The sequence below is a fragment of the Catharus ustulatus genome, chromosome 9, assembly GCF_009819885.2.
Source record: "Catharus ustulatus isolate bCatUst1 chromosome 9, bCatUst1.pri.v2, whole genome shotgun sequence".
NCBI classification, from domain to species: domain Eukaryota; kingdom Metazoa; phylum Chordata; class Aves; order Passeriformes; family Turdidae; genus Catharus; species Catharus ustulatus.
The window spans coordinates 2,020,068-2,039,897 of NC_046229.1; the positions used below are offsets into that span (position 1 = coordinate 2,020,068).

The window sequence follows — 19,830 nt, forward strand, 5'->3', positions numbered from 1 at the left end:
GATTCCTCCCAGAACCATTCCTGGAATCCTCACTAAACCATCCCATGGATTCTTTTCAGAACCATCCCATGGAATCCTCACTAAACCATCCCATGGAATCCTTTCAGAACCATTTCTGGAATCCTCCCAGAACCATCCCATGGAATCCTCACTAAACCATCCCATGGAATCCTTTCAGAACCATTCCTGGAATCCTCACTAAACCATTCCATGGAATCCTCACTAAACCATCCCATGGAATTCTCTCAGAACCATCCCATGGAACCATCACTAAACCATCCCATGGAATCCTTTCAGAACCATTCCATGGATTCCTCCCAGAACCATCCCATGGAATCCTCACTAAACCATCCCATGGAATCCTTTCAGAACCATTCCTGGAATCCTCACTAAACCATCCCATGGATTCCTCCCAGAACCATTCCTGGATTCCTCCCAGAACCCCCCCAGGTCTCAGGAAGGAATTCCCCTGTGGATACACTCTCCCAAACCCATTCTCCCCCTTCCCGCAGCCATTTGGAAGTGAAAAGCCCAGGAGGGAAGCTGCGAATGGGGGCGATCAGGCTGCCCTTAACCCTTCCCTGACCCCCAAAAAAAAAGCTGGGGCTGCATTCCTTACCCAGGAAAGTGTTGGAAATGTACTCGGACACTTGGTTGCCGGAGCGGCTCATCTCGGACAGGTGGGTGAGCTCCCGGTTCAGCATCCTCTTGAACTGCGGGGGGGAGAGCACAGGAAAATGGCATTTTTTATGGAATCCCGTCCCAAATGCACACAGCCCCAGCACGCAGAATTCCTGGGATGTTTGGGATGGAGCCGGCGACAGATGGTTCCATTTCCATCCTGCTCGGCATCACCATGACTGGGTATTTCTTTTCAGCCCACGGAATTAATTTCCTCTAAGGATGCTCATTAATTGTTACTGTCACAAACGAGGAGAGAACGATTCGGATAAAGCCCTCTGAAAGCTCAGATTTTTATCTCAGGTTGAGATTCCCCATCCCTAAACCTTCTTTTGTTCTGGGCGTTCTAAATTTGCTCCATTTTACATTAAGCAGACGACAGAGGAGAAATATGCCCTAAATCTGAAGATCCTACAGCAAAATGTGGGATTCAGGCATTATTCCTTTAGATATTCCTGCTGTGATCATGCTGATTTTATAGTCCAACATTTTCACTGCTGAATCATTTTGTCCTGCAACACCGAATTCCTCCCCAAAAAAATGACATCCATGGACTCTGCATGCACACTGCACACACGATTAGCCATAAACACACAGAAATCCGCATTTTTAAAGCAGCTTTTCCTCACAGAGGCTTTCTCCGAGCAACACAGCACGAAAAAAAAAGGAAAAAAGAAAAAAAAAGGAAAAAGAAAAGCAAGCAGCCATTAACAATTCGGTAATTCATAATCCTTCAGGAATCAAACCCACCTTAATGTAACCCCAAGACACCGATAACAAATAGTTGGCTTCAGGCATTTTGGAAAGCTCCTGGCAAGCCAGCACAAATCCTCCCGGAGAAATCGCCGCTCGGATGGCAGAGGAGCCTTCCCCAATCCCAAAAAATCAGCGTTCATCCGCGGCAGAGACCCCGCAAAACCCGGCAGCCGCTAATCCCAGCCTAAGGCGAGGCTGGCAGCGCATCCCCGGCCAGGCTGCCCGTGGGAGGATGCTGAGCGAGGATGAGATCCGGGAAGGCACAAAGGGACGGGAATTGAGCCCGCTGCGTGCTGGGAGCGCTGGGGAATTCGGGAATGAATTCGGGAATTCGGGATCGTGCTGCTCGCTCAGTTCCTGAAGGGGGTCCCCACTCGGCAGGAGCCTGGCTCAGCTGAGCCGAGCCTGGGAAATGATGCTGGTTTTGTCAGCTCCGCTAACTCAGCCATGTTTTATGGGGAAATTAAAATGGAGGAAGCGCAGGGAATATTTAAATTAGGGAAAAGCAGGCAGCAGCCTCCTCTCCCTTCCTGCCTTGCTTTAAATCTATTCCTTACAGGGACTTTCAGAATATTCCCAGCTGGATTTTTAAAAGCGTTTTTCACGTTTTCAGTGTGATCAGGATTTTCCCCCTGCGTGGTAAAAGGAAAAACGCAGCAACGCAGCAAAATGTCCCTTTACAAACTGAAATGCCCTTCAGATGCGAGGTGTAAGAAATAATGACCTCAAATCTGTAACTGCAATTCAGAAATTCGAACATTCATTCTTAAAAGAATGCATCTGTAATGTCCCTGCCCAAGGCAGGGGGTGGAACGAGAAGAGCTTTAAGGTCATTCCCAACCATTCTGCGTGATTCACAATCCAAATTTCAATATTTAATCACTCGTGCGGTTTTTGTTCCAAGCAATCCCTTCGTGAGGGAGCTGGAGCTGTCCTTGACACGGAATCCAAAGAAAATCCCTTTGTGCCCGGGGTGGCTGGGATGTGCAGCCCTGGCGCTGCTCAGGACGTCCTTGGTGGCAGTGCTGGGAACACAGCCCTCGCCAGAGGCCAGGATTCCCAAAATAAAAGGTTCATCTTTGCTGTGGAATCCATTCCCAGCTGCCAGCTCCTCCTGGGATGCTGGCACGAGGCTGCCCCGCGTGCTGGGGGACACGTGAGGAGCTGGCACAGCCCAAAACCCTGAAAAATGTTCCAAAATCCTGAGAAATGCTCCAAAATCCTGAGAAATGCTCCAAAATCCTGCAAAACGCTGCTCCCCCTGGCAGCCCAGACAAGGCACGGCTCCAGAAGGTCCAGATGGGATCCCAGCTCAACCTTTGGCCACCTGGAGCAAAGGAGGCTGTGACTCATCTTCTCCTCTCCTGCAGCTCATCGTGAGCAGGGTGGGAAGCTGATGGCAGCCCCAAGGTGGGGTGTGACCTGCTGGGACAGTGCCACCTCCCACAGCCACCTGCCAGTGCCACAGAAACTGGGAATCCTGCAATGGATGGGGTGGGAAGAACCTTAAATCCCATCTCATTCCATGGCAGGGACACTTCCACTGTCCAGGCTGCTCCAACCTGGCCTTGGACATTCCAGGGATCCAGGGGCAGCTCTGGGAATTCTGTTCCAGCCCCTCCTCACCCTCCCAGCCAGGAATTCCTTCCCAAAACCCCATCCAGTGCTGCTCTCACCACCACACGGTCAGACCTCACACTGCAGGGAAGTCAGGGAGCTTAAACCCTGTGGGATGGGCACAGGAAAGGTTGGGATGTGAGATGGCATCCCATGGGATAGGGACAGGATTGGGATGTGAGTTGGCATTCCATGGGATACAGGAAGGGCTGGGATGTGATGGGATGGGATAGGGACAGGATTGGGATGTGAAGGGACGGGATAGGGACAGGCTGGGATGTGAGATGGTATTCCATGGGATACAGGAAGGATTGGGATGTGAAGGCCGGTATCCCATGGGATAGGGACAGGCTGGGATATGAAAGTTGGCATCCCATGGGATTTGCACAGGATTGGGATGTGAATTGGCATCCCATGGGATTTGCACAGGGTTGGGATGTGAAGGCTGGCATCCATGGGATGGGGACAGGATTGGGATGTGAGTTGGCATTCCATGGGATAAAGGAAGGGTTGGGATGTGAAGGCTGACATCCCATGGGATAGGAACAGGATGAGATGTGAAGATTGGCATCCCATGGGATAGGGACAGGATTGGGATGTGAAGATTGGCATCCCATGGGACAGGGACAGGATTGGGATGTGAAGGATTCTGGCATCCCATGGTATTTACACAGGACTGGGATGTGAGCTGGCATCCCATGGGATAGGGACAGGATAGGATTTCAAGGCTGGCATCCCATGGGATTTGCACAGGACTGGGATGTGAAGGATTCTGGCATCTCATGGGATACAGGAAGGGTTGGGATGTGAAGGGATGGGATAGGGACAGTATTGGGATGTGAAGGCTGGCATCCCATGGGATAGGGACAGGTTGGGATGTGAAGATTGGCATCCCATGGGATTTGCACAGAATTGGGATGTCAAGGCTGGCATTCCATTGGATGGGGACAGGTTGGGATGTGAAGGATTCTGGTATTCCATGGGATTTGCACAGGATTGGGATGTGAAGGATTCTGGCATTCCATGGGATTTGCACAGGATTGGGATGTGAAGGCTGGCATCCCATTGGATTGGGACAGGATGGGATGTGAGCTGGCATCCCATGGGATTTGCACAGGATTGGGATGTGAAGGATTCTGGCACCCCATGGGATTTGCACAGGATTGGGATGTGAAAGCTGGCATCTCATGGGATGGGGACAGGATAGGATTTCAAGGTTGGCATCCTATGGGATAAGAACAGGATGGGTTGTGAAGGATTCTGGCATCCCATGGGATTTGCACAGGACTGGGATGTGAAGGATTCTGGCTGCCCAGGGACACATCCCACAGCGCTGGCCCATGGATTTTGTCTCCTGCCAACCACCAGGGACAAAAAGCCCTTTAGAACGCGCCAAGGGAAAGCCTTGGAGCGGGAGCAGGAGGGGTGGGAGCCGAGGCAGGGGAGGGGAGCCCTGACCCCAGGTCCCCTGGCAGTGACGTCTGTGCAGCAGCAGCAGCAGCCAGGACACGTGAGCCCTGCCGGGCGGGCAGCCCAGCGTGTGCTGCAGCATTTCCCTGCATCCAGCCCTTCACCCAGCCAGGAAAACGCCGTCAGCAGATGATCACACCAACCCCTTCTAATCGGCCGAGCTTTCCTTACAATGCTCCCTTTCAGATCAATGAGCTGGACAAACAGCTGATAAAAAATGTTTTTACCTCACAAGCGGCCTCACAAGGCACAAAGGGCGGCCACTGCCTTTCCACGGAGGCACGGAGCAATTGAGTGGCCACCACAAGGTCACCCGAGGCATCTGCGGCAGAGAAAAATCCTCGGGATTCTCCCATCCCATCTGGAGGCAGGAATCTGCCCCCCACAGCCTTAATCTCCCTCGTTTTTCCAGCCCTTTAACCAGCAGCCTTTTATAAACACGGGCAGCAGAATCGCGGCACTGCTGAAAGGACCGCGAGGCTCAGACCCAGAATTCCCACAGGGTTTGCAAAGTTTATTGGGATTTGTCATCCCAACCATGCTGGCACCAACCTAAGCAGGATTTATATTACCCACACACTTCCAAAAACGCCGAGGCATCCCGGATGCTGCGCTGCTCGTGGCGGGTTTTTGGGATTTTTCCCTTGATGTCGGGATGTCCCGGGAATTGCTCTGCAGCTGCTGCCTCGGCAGGGATCAGTGCTTAATGCCATGGGCAATCCCCCTGCAGCAATCCCGACCTCAAATCCGTGCAAACAGATTGCAGGGAGCCAGGAGAAAATTCCAGCTGGAGCAGACCCAGGGATTGGGGCTTTGGAGAGCGCCCCGTGCAATTACGGTACTGCCGTAATTACGGTACTGCCCATTCGTGCCCCGTGCTGTTATTTTCATTATTTTTAGCAATTAATAATGATCCCCGTGCCTTCTCCAAAGGAAAATAGCATTGATAAGGTCGCTAAGAGATGGGAATTAGGAGTGCATGGATGAGGAGGGGATGCTGAGCCCAGCTCTGGGGGGTTTCCCTAAAAAAGAAGAAAATTGGGAGCTGGGCTCAGCACTCCCCTCCCTCTAGCCCAAATTCTGGGCTGCAATGAACACCTTTAACTGATGGCAAAGTGCACACAACACCACCAAGATGAAGGCCAGGTGCCATTTTCCATCTCCAAAGGCACATCCAGCATTCCCAGCGAGTCTGGAAGCACCGGGAGCTGTGTGAGGAACAGCCCTGGGATCTTCCCTGCTCTGAAACAACTCAGGACTCATCAGCACCAAAGGAAGGCTCCCAGAACCGAATCATTCTTGGATTACCAGCAGTGAGAGTGACCCTGTTCCATGCATCCCCTGCTCCAGGGAATCACAGCTCCTCCCCAGCTCCGTGTGTGCAAATGGGAATTTCCTTCATTTCCAGTGGGAAAATTCTCTCCCAGCTCCTCTCCTGCTGCCCACACCAAGCCCTGGCTGCTCAGGGTTTCTCCCCACCTTTATTCCACTGCTGAGCTCTGGTTCCAGCCATGGAAATCCTTGGTGAGGGTGGCACCAAGGGCATGGCAGCTCTGTCACCCCATCCCAACCTAACGTGCTTCATTTTTACGTAAAAGAAGAAAGTTTGGCCCAATTTATGATCAGATTTGACAGGTTCAGGAGCCCAGCCGTGTTGGGGGTGCAGGGTGACCTTACCACGACTTTCAGGGCCTGAAGGGGCTCCAGGAGAGGGGACAAGGGATGGAGGGACAACACACAGGGAATGGATTGCACTGCCAGAGGCAGGGCTGGATGGGATTTGGGATGGAATTCCTGCCTGGCACGGTGGGATGGAATTCCCAGAGCAGCTGTGGCTGCCCCTGGATCCCTGGCAGTGCCCAAGGCCAGGCTGGACAGGGCTGGGAGCAGTTTGGGATGTGGGATGAGATGAGCTTCAAGATCCCTCCCAACCCAAACCATTCTGGGATTCCACCATACAGTGGGGATTGGGATGATGATTTAGCGTGGAAATTCCCACTTCTCTGGCTCTTTGTGGAAAGAACAACCCTGCTCCTCTCCTAAGGAGGGCCGGGAGGAAGCACCCACAGCTCTGGGCCCCCTGTGATGAACCCTGCTGCCATTCCCATCCCTCTGGAGTCTGGAGAGGAGCTCCTGGCACAGCAGAACAGAAACAGGAGCAGGGATCTGCTGCTGCTGCTGCTGCTGCAAACCCTTTGAAGTCGATTTAGCCCAGCTGGGGCTCCCTGAGGCCAGGAGCCCTTATGCAAAGAGCTCAAAAAAACCAACCCGAGCCACGGTGAGGAGCTGCAGATAAAAGAGCAGCCGGGATGCTGCAGGAGCGATCCTGCCCCTGCACAGGCTGCAGGAATCTCGCTGCAGATAAAAGAGCAGCCGGGATGCTGCAGGAGCGATCCTGCCCCTGCACAGGCTGCAGGAATCTCGCTGCAGATAAAAGAGCAGCCGGGATGCTGCAGGAGCGATCCTGCCCACACTGCCATGCAGGAATCTCGCTGCAGATCTCGGTGTTTATAAACCCTGCTCCCCACCCACCCTTCTGACGCAAAGCTCCCATCCCCGGCGCTCCTCGAAATCCCCAGAACAAAAGGATTTGTGGGACGAGGGTTACTTTCGCTGAGGCAGCCGGGCTGAATCCTCCTCGCTTAATTACCCGGGTAATTAGTGCAGGTCCAGAGGCGCAATTAAACTTGGTGGGACTGCACAGAGCAGCTTGCTTTTTTTTCCTTGTTTTCTGATTTGCAGGATGCTCCCGACTCTGGGAGCTGGGAAGAGCCGCCCCTCACCTGCCCGAGTCCCTCGGAAATGATTTACACACAGGAGGGAAATTACTCATCCCAATGTTTTTGTCTGGGATGGATGTGACACTCTGCTCCAGGTTAAAAAAAAAATAATAAATGGGATTAATGCCACCCCACAAAAGGAATATGTTATACCCAACCAACCCTCTGATTCTTGTGCTGCACTGAACCAAACTCCTGCATTTTGGAATTGTGGAGCATTTCTTGGAAAGTCTGGAAGGGAAGAGTTAAAATTCCTGGATTTGGAGCAGCACTAACCCCGCTTATCTGTGTTTTCCTGCTGTTACATCACTTACAGAAAGGACCGTGGCAAACAAATCTGCAGCTGTCCTTGTTACTTCATAATTCCCATCGATTTTCCTTCCTAGGAACTCCACGGAGAATCATGGGAGGTGCACTTAGTGCTTAAATTAAAAAATAAAAACAAAAAACAACCCAAACCACGAGCCTGTTTCACACTGAGCAGCACTAAAGGAGAAAGTTCTCAGCCGTATTTCAGTGCCTAGGGAAAAGTGGAATGGTTGCAGTCAGCTATCAGTCATTTAAAAAAAATCAAATTTCTTTTGCAGCTCTTTCTAGTTCTTATTTCCTAAAACAATATCGCGTTTAATGCGCTAGAAACTCTTTTTAATGAGATACAAAATACTATTTGTTTTTTGGGGTTTTTTTTGTTTTCCCTTCAGCTGATTTTGGAAACCCAAAAGTAAACACAGGCTTATGAAATCTCCAATTTCACATCAAAGCAGCCTTGATTTATAGAGATGTTCAAAGGAAAACTTTAAAGGAGCAACATCATGACCAACTTGTTGGCCTGATGTTATTAGAATAATTTAGAAATCCACAATGTAAATGTTGATAAATAAATAGCAGGTTGCCATAAATCAGCATGTGGCTGCTCATGAAAGCAAGAACATCTATCTGATGTAGACAGAACAATATTCAGATTTTTTTTCCTCCTCCCCCCGTGAAGTTTAGCATTTCTGAGAGCAGCAGAACCTCCCTTGGGTGGGACGGGATTTACGCAACACGGGGCTTAAAAAAAGTGATGAATTGGAAGCTGGAGCTGAGTGTTTGCAGCACTGGGGCATTTCCAGCTCATTTCCAGCCAAATGAGACTCGAAATATGCAAATTGCTCCGACTGCCGGAAAGGAAAAGCTCCCTGCAGGAGCCTGCCCGAGGAGAGCCGGGATCCATCCGTGCTGCGCTCCGGGATCGCTGCTCCCACAATTCCGGTGTTACTCAGCGCTCAGGGAGGAAAATCCCCCTCGGCCCCCGCGGGGAAGGGCTCGGGTCATGGAAAAAGCAGCGCCGAGCTTCCCTGGAAATCCGTGTGTCATGAGTGGGCAAGGCGTGGGGCTGGCACCGAGAATTCCCCGCGGGGCCGGATCCGCTCCGGGAGCGCCGGGAGAGCCCGGGTCCTGTCTGGGGTGTCCAAACCACTGACCAGGGATCCCAATCCTTGGATCCCAATCCCAATGTCCAACACCACTGACCATGGATCCCAATCCTTGCATCCCAATCCCAATGTCCAACACCACTGCCCATGGATCCCAATCCTTGGATCCCAATCCCAATGTCCAACACCACTGACCATGGATCTCAATCCTGGAGTGTTCAACACCACTGCCCATGGATCCCAATCATGGTGTGTCCAAACCACTGACCAGGGATCCCAATCCTTGGATCCCAATCCCAATGTCCAACACCACTGACCATGGATCCCAATCCTTGCATCCCAATCCCAATGTCCAACACCACTGCCCATGGATCCCAATCCTTGGATCCCAATCCCAATGTCCAACACCACTGACCATGGATCTCAATCCTGGAGTGTTCAACACCACTGCCCATGGATCCCAATCATGGTGTGTCCAAACCACTGACCAGGGATCCCAATCCTTGGATCCCAATCCCAATGTCCAACACCACTGACCATGGATCCTATCCTGGGGTATCCAAACCACTGACCATGGATCCCTGTCTCAATGTTCCAACACCACTGACCATGGATCCCAAACCACGGATCTCAACCCTGGAGTGTCCAACACCACTGACCATGGATCAGTCCTGGAATGTCCAAACCACTGACCATGGATCCCTGTCTCAATATTCCAACACCATTGCCCATGGATCTCAATTCATGGATCCCAATCCCAGTGTCCAACACCACTGCTTGTTGATTCCAATTCCAGTATCCAACACCACTGACCATGGATCCCAACCCTTGGATCCCAATTCCAGTGTCCAACACCGCTGACCACGGATCTCAATCCATGGATCCCAATCCCAGTGTCCAACACCACTGACCATGGATCAGTTCTGGGGTATCCAGCACCACTGACCATGGATCCCAATCCTTGGATCCCAATCCCAGTGTCCAACACCACTGCCCAAGCCCTTGGGCTGTTTCCATTTGTCAGGATTGATGTGAAACACCAGGACTGGCCGCGTTTAAGGTTTCAGAGCAGCCCACACTGGTTTGGGCTGGAAGGGACCTTGGAAATCTCCTTCCACCATCCCAGGCTGCTCCAAGCCCTGTCCAGCCTGGCCTGGGACAGTTTTTCTGGGTGTGATGGGACCAAGGACACATTGTTGGTCTCCTTGGGTGGCCAAACCCCAGCAGGGAGGTTTGGCCCAGCCTGAAGCTTTGGGATCCTTTGCAGGAAGTTCAGGTTGGTTTCTGCTCCATCCAACATGCTTTTCCAATATCCAGAACAGATCTCTCCTACCCCATTCTTCTGGCAGCTACATCTGGAGTCTGCAGCTCATCTGCTTGGGTTTTGTGTGGATTTCCTCTCCCCCCCCACTGAAAGGTGCATTCTATAACACAAATTGCTCTGCAGGGAGGAAGAACCACACAAAAGGCACATCCCAGGCCAGGGATAACTCCCCAGACCAGTCCCTCCTTCCCCAGAGCAGCATCCACACCAATTCCTCACCCCAGCACCGCTTTTATTCCTCCCTGTGGGGGAGAGGTGAGTAAATAAAAGCAGAAACTGCCCGAAACACTCGCTCTGCAATGCCATTTTTAGAATTTGGCCAGCTGGATGAACGCTGGAAGCGTTGAGAGCAAAGGGAGGTTGAGGAAGGTGAGATGCTGAGAGCCAGCAGCACGAAATGCAAACCTGCAGCTCGCTGTTGACAACATCTGCGGCCCTGAGAGCAGAGAGTGCTGCAGGAGCTGCACATCTCAGCCCAAACCTTGTGTCAGTCACACCCTGCAAACCACAGAGCCTCGGTGCCGGAGGAAACTGAGCGACTGCGTCAGGAGAGCCACGAAGCAAAGAGCTCCCAGAGCTCCAGAGCCATCCCTGCTCCTCTGGGCAGCCAGGACACGCTGGGAATCCGGGCTGGAATCAGCCCCAGTCAGGAAAAACTCCCCCAAAATAACAACTACCAGAGAGTTTGTCATTGAAGGAGAGAGTGATGCAATTAAACACGGGGTTTTGTAAATTGTACCAAGCAGCAATTTAAATTTCATTTAAATTTGAATCAAGCTCTGAAGTCATCATTTAGGCAAATTCAGCTGGGGTTTTACCTGAGTAGGAGAACAGGCTTTGGAAAATTCAAATGACTTTGTGCCCTGAGAAGACTTTTGGAAAAAAAAAAAACAAAAAACAAAAAACAAAAAACAAAAAACAAAAAACAAAAAACAAAACATTCTGGCAACTTTGAATCAACAGAAGTTTGTTTTCTTCAGCAAACAAGAGGGAGAGCTGGGAAGGGGGCAGTGAAAATCCAGAGAAGTTGGTGCAGCTCAGCATCCCCCCAAAAACGTGGCAGTTGCCAAAATGAAAATGAGCCTAATGCAGCATCAAACTCATACAGAAGGCACTAATTAATGGAGATAAAATGAAATGAAAACTCCTTCTCACACAGAGATAGGCAAATGCTCCTCAGAATCCTTTTGCTGCCGTTGGCCCAGCTGTGCTAAACCAGCAGCAAGGTGAGGCACTTCTGGTTTGTTTGCTTTAAGCCAGGCTTTAATCGGGACAATCTCTCCTCTCAGAGCTCTGAGGCTGAATCTCCATCCCAAAAAACCATCCCCACAACTTGTCCTGCCTTTGATAACTCAACATCTTTCAATTCACTTCGCTTCATGCAAATATTTGGATCAGCCTCATGGAACACAACTGGAGGAAAGAATGAGGAGTTTGGAGTCAGGCTCTGCACAACATCCCTTAAACCAGGATGAGGGTTAGGACTGCCCTGAAATCCTTCTCAGCTCCTTCATCCCAAGTGATGCTGCTCCTCTGGGACGTCACCAGGATCCTTCACTCCACACAGGTCCCTGCTCCCCACATTTAGTCACTCTCCAGTGCTGCCCTCAGCTCATGATTCATTTTGAACCTGCCTTTGAGCTATTATTTATTTAAGCCCCACCCTGACGTGTTATAACGTAAAAGTCTGAGAATGCAGAACTTTTAAAACCCCATCACATCCCAGCAAAACCAGGATTGGTTAAAGGACACACCAGAAGGTGCTGGGCACCGTTGTGGCCTGGAGGATGAGTGACAGCTCCCCAAAAACCCCCTGGGGAGGAGGATTTGAACCAAAATTCCACCGCCAAGGCCTTGATGTCCACACCAGCAGAGGGGATCCCCCTTGGATGGGCTTTCCCCACAAGATCCCAGAGGATGGGAAAGCATCCAGCACTCCAAATCCCTTTGCTCCAGGAGGGTGACACTGTCCTAACCCTGTCCCCACACATCCCACAGCCAACGCTGCAGCATTCCAACATTTAATTTTTTTTTAATATCTGAAGCAGTTTAACCAAGACATGCGGACAGACAGCCCAGAGGACTCACAAGGACAAAACATCACATTTTTAAATACGTGTGGCCCCATTATCCCACCCTGCTTTTAGAGCACGTTTGACACCCCCAGAATGATTTCCTTTAGAGGACACAGGGACAGCCACCCCAAAGCCCATTCCTGATCCATTTGGGGACCCAGCCTGGGTCGGAGCCAGCACGCAGAGCTGTTCCCTGTCCTCCAGCACAAGGACACCCCCAAAACCCACCAGCAAACCCCAGAAGGAAAGGGGATAACCCCAAAAACAGCTCCTACCTCCTGCAGCATGCCGGCAGCGCGGGGTCCTGCAGGGCAGCGGGGATGGGAGGGTTAAAAAGCGACGTCAAAGGGGAGCCGGGGCTGTGCGGGAGCGGCTCGGAGCAGCCCAGCCGGGAATGCCCGCACCGTGCGGGGCTCGTCATTCATCCCGCCTCGCACAGAACGGCAGACGTGGAAGTGGCTTTGTTCCGCCGGCTGCCGCAGCGAACAAACCCCGGCTTTGTGCGGCGATTAAACAAAGGAAGTCCCGGCGCAAAGCCGGGGCAAGACTAAACAGCTCGGCACCGCTTAAGGGAAACATCACGTAGGACAAGGGACAGGGCTGGGGGCTGCCAGGCTGCAGGGAAGGGACTCTGTGCAGCCCGGCACATCCACCGCTGGCACTCGGCCGCGACCTCCGGCGGTTTATGTTCGTGGCCAGATGTTTATTCAGCTCTCCCGAAAGCGAGGTGCGGCCTCGCTCCGCTTTTCTGGCCCAAATGCCCTTTGAAATCCCAGCGCTGTGTTTATCCTGCGGCTCACGGAACACGCAGAGATTGTGCTGGGGGGCCCTGGCTGGACAAGGCTTGGCTTATCCAGCTCTTGGGGACAGCACAAACATCTCCAGGAGTTGCAGTGAGAGAGTTTAAGGATTTGCAAAGAAGAGTTTTCCAAGGAACAGTTTGGGTAGAGACAAGAGAGTTTGGGAAGTCAGGAGGGGACGCCACTCACACTCTGTGTGTTTAAACTTTGAATTTCCCCAGAGATCACAAATTCTGCTCGCTGGGCTGCAGAAAGCTCTGGGTTAGCCCGGCCTCAGGACAGGCAAAGGTGCAGCTCAGGTCCATGCAGGGATGTGAGTTTGGGCTGCATCCTGCACGGACAGCCCTGCAGGGACAACCCCTGCTCTCCACCCCTCCATCTGATGATGGCACAGCCCCATAAAAACCTGGGGCTGGCAAGGCCAGCATTTCAGCTGGGAAAAAAACCTGCTCCTTCTCATGATCCAGGGGATGCACTGAGCACATCCTGCCCCAGATCCCAAATTAGGGACTAGAGCAGGTCCCATCTGCAGCAAAGTGAGGCTGAGGACAGCTGCCTAACGCCAAGACACAAAATATCCCCTTCTTTATCATCCCTGACTCACAAACCCTCTGACACAGCAGCTGTCTGAGCTGCAATCTGGACAGGGTGATAAACGCAGGGAAAATCGAGTATATACGTAACAATAATGTAAATAAGTGTGTAATAAGTGTCTCGAGCACCTGCAGAGCTCCTTCCAGGTTATTTTGTCTCCGTGCAAAGCTGCAGGGCCCTATCAGCTCCCAGCAAAAAACGTTAGGAAATCCAGGGTTAGGAAAATAAACTCCCTCCACAGCAGCTGCAAACAGGTACTTGGGCAGGTTATTGGTTTTTTTTTTCTCTAAACTAGAAAGACAAGAGCGCTGTGCACGGTTAGTTCTGCAGAGAGCCTGGGCTGGAAATGCATCGGAGGGAGCAGAATTCCCCCTGTGCCAGCTTTGCCGGGATCCCTGCGGGTGGAGCAGAATTCCCCCTGTGCCAGCTTTCCCTGCGGGTGGAGCAGAATTCCCCCTGTGCCAGCTTTCCCTGCGGGTGGAGCAGAATTCCCCCTGTGCCAGCTTTCCCTGCGGGTGGAGCAGAATTCCCCCAGTGCCAGCTTTCCCTGCGGGTGGCACTGCAGGCTCCCCGCTCCCCGCACAGCCCCGCTCGCTCCCTGCCTGCTCAGTCCCGCTTTAACGAGGAATACGCACATGTTTTAATCGCTGCCTGCCGAACCCCATCAGCTCACAGCCCGGCTGCCGTCCCGCATGGCTCTTCCCCCTCCGCTGCTCCTTTTTTAATTTTTTTTTTTTTTTTTTTTTTTTTTTTTGCCGCAGAATCCCCCTGCGCGCACGGATGCCGAGAGCCTCCCTCTCTGCCTCTCTCGGCGCTGTTGTTGCAACTCTGGATTTTCTAAACTACGTCTGTCAGGAAGGAGACAGGAAATTCGAGTCACACTTGCAACAGCTGTGCCATGCCTACTATCGGGCTCAAATGACGTAGTTTGGCTTGGGTGGCGCGGGGCCAGGAACTGGCGAGAGCGGAGGTCAGGAAGATAGGTCAGTGTTTATTCTGCTGCTGCGCTTGGGAGCATGCCGAGCCCATTTGCTTTCTTCCTATCTAGACTGTTTCTCTTTCCGTTTTTTCTTTAATAATGCGCAGCCCAAGCATCCTGTTTTCAAAACATCTGCCGGCTTCGCTATTCGCCGGTGACAAACGGAGATGCCCCGGAGCGGGGCTGGCGCTGGGACGGGATGCTCGGAGCGGGGAAAAGGGAGGCTGCAGCCTGCTCCTGGAGATGCCACCAAAACCCCCCAAAAAGCCACGAATCCCCCAAATTATCAGGCATTGAAACCGAACTTTCCAACCCAAACCGTGCCGTGATTTGTGAGGATATTTACAGCTCCAGAGAGAAGGCAAGCGAGGTGTGAGGCCATTTCATGCTTCTCTTTCACAGCTGAAAACTGTGAAACTGGAAGTTGACCAAAAAAGCGCAGACATTTCAGAAAGGGGTTATGAAAGAACAAAGTTTCAGGAAGTTTTTGCTCGAGCCAGCTGCAAGCCATCTGCACCCCGAGCATCGCAACTTTAAAGTGCTACAAAAGCAATTTAGTTTCACCTCCACGAGGCCAGATTTGTCATTCAGCGAAAAAAAAAATTAACCTCAAACTTAAGGGCATCGTGTTCACACTGGATGTGCAGCCTGAACCCTTCTCAACTTTCATCCAGGGCTCCCTCGACACAAACTCATACAAAAAAGAAATTATATTTCTTTCTTGAAAGCTCGGTCTATAAAACTTTTACAGCTTCCTTTGCCCCTGCACATCGTGGTAATCACCACCAGAAGAGGAAGGTGAAACAACACAGCATTTCTTTGCTCAACTTTTCCCCATAAATTCAGTTTCTGATTCATCGTCTCTGACTGCAGTCATTTCCAATCAGAAAAAAAAAAAATAACATCAACATCGAGGTGGTGAAGAAGTGAGTTTAAAACCATCACAACTGGGCAAGGACTTGGATGTGATGGGCACTGGGCTGGGAATTGTCACTGGGACAACTCCAGTGGGCACTGGAAGCGCTGTCTGGGAAGGGGTAGGAGCGGGTTGGGAGCTGCCAGGCTGTGTCAGGAGCTGTGCCCGGGTTTGTGCCCGGGTTTGTGTCCAGAGCTGTGTCAGGAGTTGTGTCAGGAGCTGTGCCCGGGTTTGTGCCCGGAGCTGTGCCCTGAGCTGTGCCCGGGTTTGTGCCCAGAACTGTGCCCGGGTTTGTGCCCGGAGCTGTGCCCGGAGCTGTGCCCTGAGCTGTGCCCGGGGCTGTGCCCTGAGCTGTGCCCGGGTTTGTCCCGGGTTTGTGCCCGGGGCTGTGCCCGGAGCTGTGCCCTGAGCTGTGCCTGTGTTTGTGCCCAGAGCTGTGTCAGGAGCTGTGTCAGGAGCTGTGCCCGGGTTTGTGCCCTGAGCTGTGCCCGGGGCTGTGCCTGTGTTTGTGCCCGGGGCTGTGCCCGGGTTTGTGCCAGGAGCTATGCCCTGAGCTGTGCCCTGAGCTGTGCCTGTGTTTGTGCCCAGGGCTGTGCCCTGAGCTGTGCCCGGAGCTGTGCCCGGGTTTGTCCCGGGTTTGTGCCCGGGGCTGTGCCCGGAGCTGTGCCCGGAGCTGTGCCCGGGGCTGTGCCCGGTTCTGTGTCAGGAGCTGTGCCCGGAGCTGTGCCCGGAGCTGTGCCCGGTTCTGTGTCAGGAGCTGTGCCCGGAGCTGTGCCCGGAGCTGTGCCCGGTTCTGTGTCAGGAGCTGTGCCCGGAGCTGTGCCCGGAGCTGTGCCAGGGACGGGCGGGCTCCGGGAGATGCTGGAGCCGAGCTGGGCTCGGGCAGACTGGAGCATCAACTCCCCAAAGTTGCACACAGGCGCTCGGAGCTCTCTGCTGCCTGTCAGGATATTCCTGGCACTCTCCTCTCCTCCTGCTTCCCCGACTTTAAACACCACGGGCTTTTCTTGCCTCACTTCAGCACTTTTTTCTGTGCAGAAAAACTCGCAACTCCCCTTTGTCCCCCGAGCTGATTCCTGTCCCCATCCCTGCCTGCCCACCCTCACCGTGCGCTGCCAGCCCAGCGCATTGAAAACCGAATTAAAACGTCACCGAAAGCCAAAGCAGCCGTGAAATACCTGACCCACAATGTTTAAAGTTCGCCGTTATTACGGCCAGACAACAATGAAGTTAATTAACTTCTGGCGTGATGATTTGCTAAATGCGGGCGTTTGCACAGCGCTCCTGCTCACATCGGCTCCAAGGGACGGGCGCTAATTGAAACCTCTTTAATTTCCGGAAATGAGCCTGCGGCAGCGACCGGGCTCTCCACGATATCCCGGATCGTGCTCCCCAAACAATCCCGGATCGTGCTCCCCAAACAATCCCGGATCGTGCTCCCCAATCCCGGATCGTGCTCCCCAATCCCGGATCGTGCTCCCCAAACAATCCTGGATCGTGCTCCGCAATCCCGGATCGTGCTCCCCAATCCCGGATCGCACTCCTCAATCCCGGATCACTCTCCCTTGCTCTATCCCGGATCGCTGTCCCAAGACAATCTCGGATCGCTGTCCCCGTTCCATCCCGGATCGCTCTCCCCGTTCCATCCCGGATCACTCTCCCTTGCTCTATCCTGGATCGCTGTCCCCGTTCCATCCCGGATCGCTGTCCCCGTTCCATCCCGGATCGCTCTCCCCGTTCCATCCCGGATCGCTCTCCCCTCGCCACCCGCCGCGAGTTCTCCCCGGACGCGTCTCCGCAGGGAAACCCGCATCCCTTTCACCGCAACTAACTCGGAACTCTGTCCTGGACAGACAGGAGGACGGGTCGGGATCAGGCTCAGAGCCCCGCGCCTCTCCGCATCCCCATCCCGCATTCCCCATCCCGCATCCCCCATCCCGCATCCCGGTCCCGCATTCCCCATCCCGCATCCCGGTCCCGCATCCCGGTCCCGCATCCCGGTCCCGCATCCCGCTCCGCACGCGGGCTCACCTTGTTGGATGCCATCTCGCTGACGGAGCGGTAAGTCTGGATGGTCTCCAGCTGATCCAGGCACCAGTCGAGCTCCTCCAGCGTCTCCATGGCCAGCTTCTGGTAGGGCTCCTCTGCGAAGAGGCACACGGACATGTACTCGGGCTGGCGCTGCGGCCGCCTGTCCATGCCGGGCCCCGAGCCGGAGGAGCCGCTCCGCTCCCTCATCACGCGGCCGCCGCTGCGCTGCCCCGTCCCGGCCGCCGCAGCGAGTCCCCGCCCGCCCCGGCCCGGCCCGGCCCGCCCCGGCCCGGCCCCTCCGCTCGGGGGGAACCGAGCGCCCCCCGGGCAGGGCAGGGCAGGGCAGGGCAGGGCAGGGCTGCGGCTCGGCAGCGTCATCGCGGCCCCCCCCCCGGGCCGGCTGCTGCTGCTGCTGCTGCTGCGGGGATCGGGCTGCGCCGCCCGCGGGATGCTGCTCCTGCGCCCCGCAGCAGCCAGAGCCAGTTCCCCAACAGCCCTGAGCCCTAACAGCCCTGAATGCCAACAGCCCTGAATGCCAATAGCCCTGAATGCCAATAGCCCTGAATCCCATCAGCCCTGAGCCCCATCAGCCCTGAGTCCCATCAGCCCTGAGTCCCATCAGCCCTGAATCCCATCGGCCCTGAATCCTATCAGCCCTGAACCCCAATAGCCCTGAACCTCAACAGCCCTGAGCCCCAACAGCCCCGAGCACCAAGAGTTCTGCTCCCCAACAGCCCTGAGCCCCAAGAGCCCTGAACCCCATCAACCCTGAACCCCAATAGCCCTGAGCCCAAACAGCCCAGTTCCCCAAGAGTTCTGCTCCCCACATCCCTGCTCCCCAACAGCCCTGCTCCCCAAGAATTCTGCTCCTCATATCCACCAGCTCTGCTCCCCAGTGTCACCAAGTCCCACTCCCCACCAGCTCTGCCTGGTCCCACTCCTCACCTCAACAGCCCTGCTCCTCAACACTGACCCTGCTCCTCAATCCTGGCCCTGCTCCTCAATCCTGGCCCTGCTCCTCAATCCTGGCCCTGCTCCCCAATCCTGATCCTGCTCCTCAATCCTGACCTCGCCCCCCATTCTGGCCCTACTCCCCAATCCCAACCCCAGTCCTCACCTTGACCCTGCTCCCCTTTCCTCACCCTGATCCTCATTGCTTGCCCTACTCCCCACTCCTGACCCTGTTCCCCAATCCTGACCCTGCTCCCCAATCCTGACCCTTCTCCCCACTCCTGGCCCTGTTCCATGCCACCCCTGGCTCCCCAGCTTTTCTGTCTTTGTCCCCACCATCCCTGCTCCCCACCATCCCTGCTCCCTGCTCCCACCCATCCCAGCTCCGACCCCACCAGCAGGACACGGCGCTCCCCAGCAGCTCTGGTGTCAAAGCTGAGGTTTCCACGAGTGGATACAGTGAATCATAAAATCTCCCCATGAATGTAACTGCTTCTCATAATCCCGGTAACACATGCTCATCCCGTAAATCTGTCAGAGCTGATGGATTCAGCGTTTCTACGGGCAGGTACCGGTGACATCACGGGCAGGATTGCTCAGACACACTCCGGAGCTGAGCTGCAGCTCCAGACGTGTCCCCCGTGTCCCCCTGCCCTCCCTCGTGTCCCAGTGTCCCCAGGGAAGGAGCTGCCACCCTGCTGGTGTCCCTCCCCAGGGACAGATCCTCTCTGTCACTCATCACACCAATAAAACAGCACTGGGTAGGGACCTTCCATCAAATGATCGAGAATAAACAGAAAATAAACCCTGCCAAAGGTAATTCAGCAATAAACCTGGCACAGACACATTTGAAAGATTTAGTGAATCCAAATCTTTGTAAATTAATGTTTTGTTTTTTTTTTTTCTCTGCTCACAGAGCTCCAAACATTGAAAGTTCTCTCAGTCCTGCATAATCAAAAATGTGGTGAAAATATCCAAAATCACACAAAGCTCCGTGTATTCTCATTTCTACCATGAGTATTCCCTCTCAACTATTTTATCATATAATAGTTAACCCAGAAGGGTTCAAACCACTTGTTGGGACTGGTAAAACCAGCACAGGTAAAATAAGTTTAGGAACAGGTAAAAAAAACCCATCTCAGCCAAACGAAAACCAAACCGTGTTCTTGTCCTGTGCTCTGAGACTCCTCGGGAAGCACAGCCACGGCATGTGTGCATTCCTGGAGGAGGAGAAGGAGCAGCTTCACACACACTCTGACACCAGACCCTAATTTTAGCCTTTTGGGGGATTTCCAGCCTTGCCCAGGTCTGCAGAACCCGCTGCCACTGTCACTTCACTTCCAATCCTCACCTCGGGAAGAGCCACCAGGGAATGCAGGACCCAGAACAGAAACCTGCTCGTGGGACTGAAGGACTGATATTCAGGATATTCCTTTACTCT

The 19,830-nt window shown here is 53.6% G+C and overlaps 1 protein-coding gene across 1 annotated transcript in view; it reads right to left on the reverse strand.

The window, feature by feature from the left end:
- Positions 1–389: 389 nt before the first annotated feature.
- The window catches only part of LOC117000142 (cAMP-specific 3',5'-cyclic phosphodiesterase 4B-like), a 170,840-nt gene continuing 151,399 nt past the window's right edge, over positions 390–19,830 (reverse strand). Inside the window, exons 8-9 of the mRNA XM_033067545.1 lie at positions 17,439–17,551; positions 390–713 (exon numbers count right to left, since the gene is read on the reverse strand). Of these exons, the coding sequence (XP_032923436.1) occupies positions 390–713; positions 17,439–17,551 (437 nt within the window). The remainder of the gene's footprint in view (positions 714–17,438; positions 17,552–19,830) is intronic.